This window comes from Seriola lalandi, unplaced genomic scaffold (assembly GCF_002814215.2).
Source record: "Seriola lalandi dorsalis isolate HSWRI2012SDOR001 ecotype SW California unplaced genomic scaffold, Sedor1 jcf7180001959917, whole genome shotgun sequence".
Taxonomy (NCBI): Eukaryota; Metazoa; Chordata; class Actinopteri; order Carangiformes; family Carangidae; genus Seriola; species Seriola lalandi.
Genome location: NW_019430586.1, coordinates 1 through 1,623, shown reverse-complemented (window position 1 = coordinate 1,623; position 1,623 = coordinate 1). Strand labels below are relative to the sequence as shown.

Here is a 1,623-nt window from a genome sequence, read left to right as displayed (position 1 = left end):
GAACTCACCAGTCCCTCCTCTCCGGGCTCTGCAGACGTGGTGGCCAGATCTTCTCCTCTGGAGTCGTAGGCGTTGATCTCGATGCTGTAGTTGGTCTCTGGTTGGCGCAGCCAGGCCTGCAGCAGAGACTTGATGTCGATGCTCTGCCAGGAGCCGGCGCCGGCGTCCGTGTCGATCTTCAGCGAGCGGACTCGGACTCGGGTGTTGTTTCCCTCCTTTCCGGGTTTGAGGTGGGAGATCTGCAGGAAGACGGTGGTGACCATGTCGGCCGGCCGCAGGTGAACCCACAGCTTCGCGCTCAGGATGTTCTTGGGCTGGATCTTTGGACTGAGGCTGAACAGACAACAGGAGTACAACTCGTCCTGGGCGATGGGATTGGCTGGAAGAAATCATTCATAGAAAATGATTATCTTGTTTCATACAAACATTTGGCTTGAACGTTTGTCTGCCTTTGGTTTCGTGTTCTATCTGTCCAACAACATTCATGATCCCCTGAGGATGAACCCTGGTGACCTTTGCTCAACTCTCTTCCCCAACATGTGTTGACATTGATTACCATGAAGTTTACTGGATATTCATGGTCTTCATGAGGATGAACCCTCATGTTCTTCGACACTCTTTGACCTTTCACCTAACACCAAGATATCCCACAAGAAACTGGCAGATCACACCATGAGTGGATGTGTGTGGGAATGAGAGGCAGCCACCACAGGTTTTACCTAAGTTTACCTAAGTTGGATACCTGATAGATTCTTCTGACATATTTAACACTCATATAGAAAGGGAGTAAAGACATGTTGTCTGCTGCCTGTGTGGTTTTCTTTAAAACTTGTTAAAGTGAAAAAGTTTGTTTTTTCATGAATAGAATAATATGACTTCCAGTTACCAAAATGTTCATAATAATAAATAAAACTGGATTGTGTGACTTTAACTTTATAAAAATGCATGAGATGCACTTTTATATAGTTGCTAAAATACTAATGCTCATCCATATGGATGTATTTACATAATTTAATCAATTTACAGAAATATCTGTTTTTCACGTCTCAAAGATGTAAATAAAGTAAATATATTCTTTGTCCAGTTACATAAAAATTAGCTGCCTCTTGTTTTCTGGCTGGAAACAAACTTTACGCACAAACTTTACGCGCGGATTTCGCTTTTTACGCACGACGTTTAGAAAAGATCCCGGTGCAGAACAAAGTGGAAAATGTAAAATATTTCTTTGGCTTGGTTTAGTTACGCTTGGTGGCCATAGTGATGATGGTCTCCGTCGTGGCGTGGTCCTCGTCCTCCACCCGCGGGTCGTACTGGTCCAGGAGCTGCGTCAGAGGAGGCGCTTTGGGCAGCAGCTGGCGGATCATGTCCCGGCTGATGTTGGGAGCCTGCTCGAGCCGCAGGATGCTGAGGATCTGGGACTTGATGTTGTGGAGCCTCATCTGCTTACTGTGCTCCCGGAAGTCGCAGGCCGAGCACTGCTCTCCGCTCTCCGCCAGCAGCTTGGAGGTCTGCTTCGTCTCCATGGAAAAGCCCGCAGAGAGGAAGACGGTCAGACAGAACAAGAGGAGCATCCTGGGGGGACGAAGAGGACGGTGCGGTGACGCCGGCTGATATGAGCCTGTC

At 47.7% G+C, this 1,623-nt stretch overlaps 1 protein-coding gene across 1 annotated transcript; it reads right to left on the bottom strand.

Moving 5' to 3' along the window:
- Positions 1 to 8: 8 nt before the first annotated feature.
- Positions 9 to 1,601, bottom strand: LOC111664548 (growth/differentiation factor 8-like; the record flags this gene model as incomplete). The annotated part of the gene is made up of 2 exons (XM_023419240.2): positions 1,244 to 1,601; positions 9 to 379 (listed from the first exon to the last, which is right to left on the bottom strand). Coding segments are annotated over exons 1-2 (699 nt in total), but the record flags the coding sequence as incomplete, so codon positions are not given.
- Positions 1,602 to 1,623: the final 22 nt, after the last annotated feature.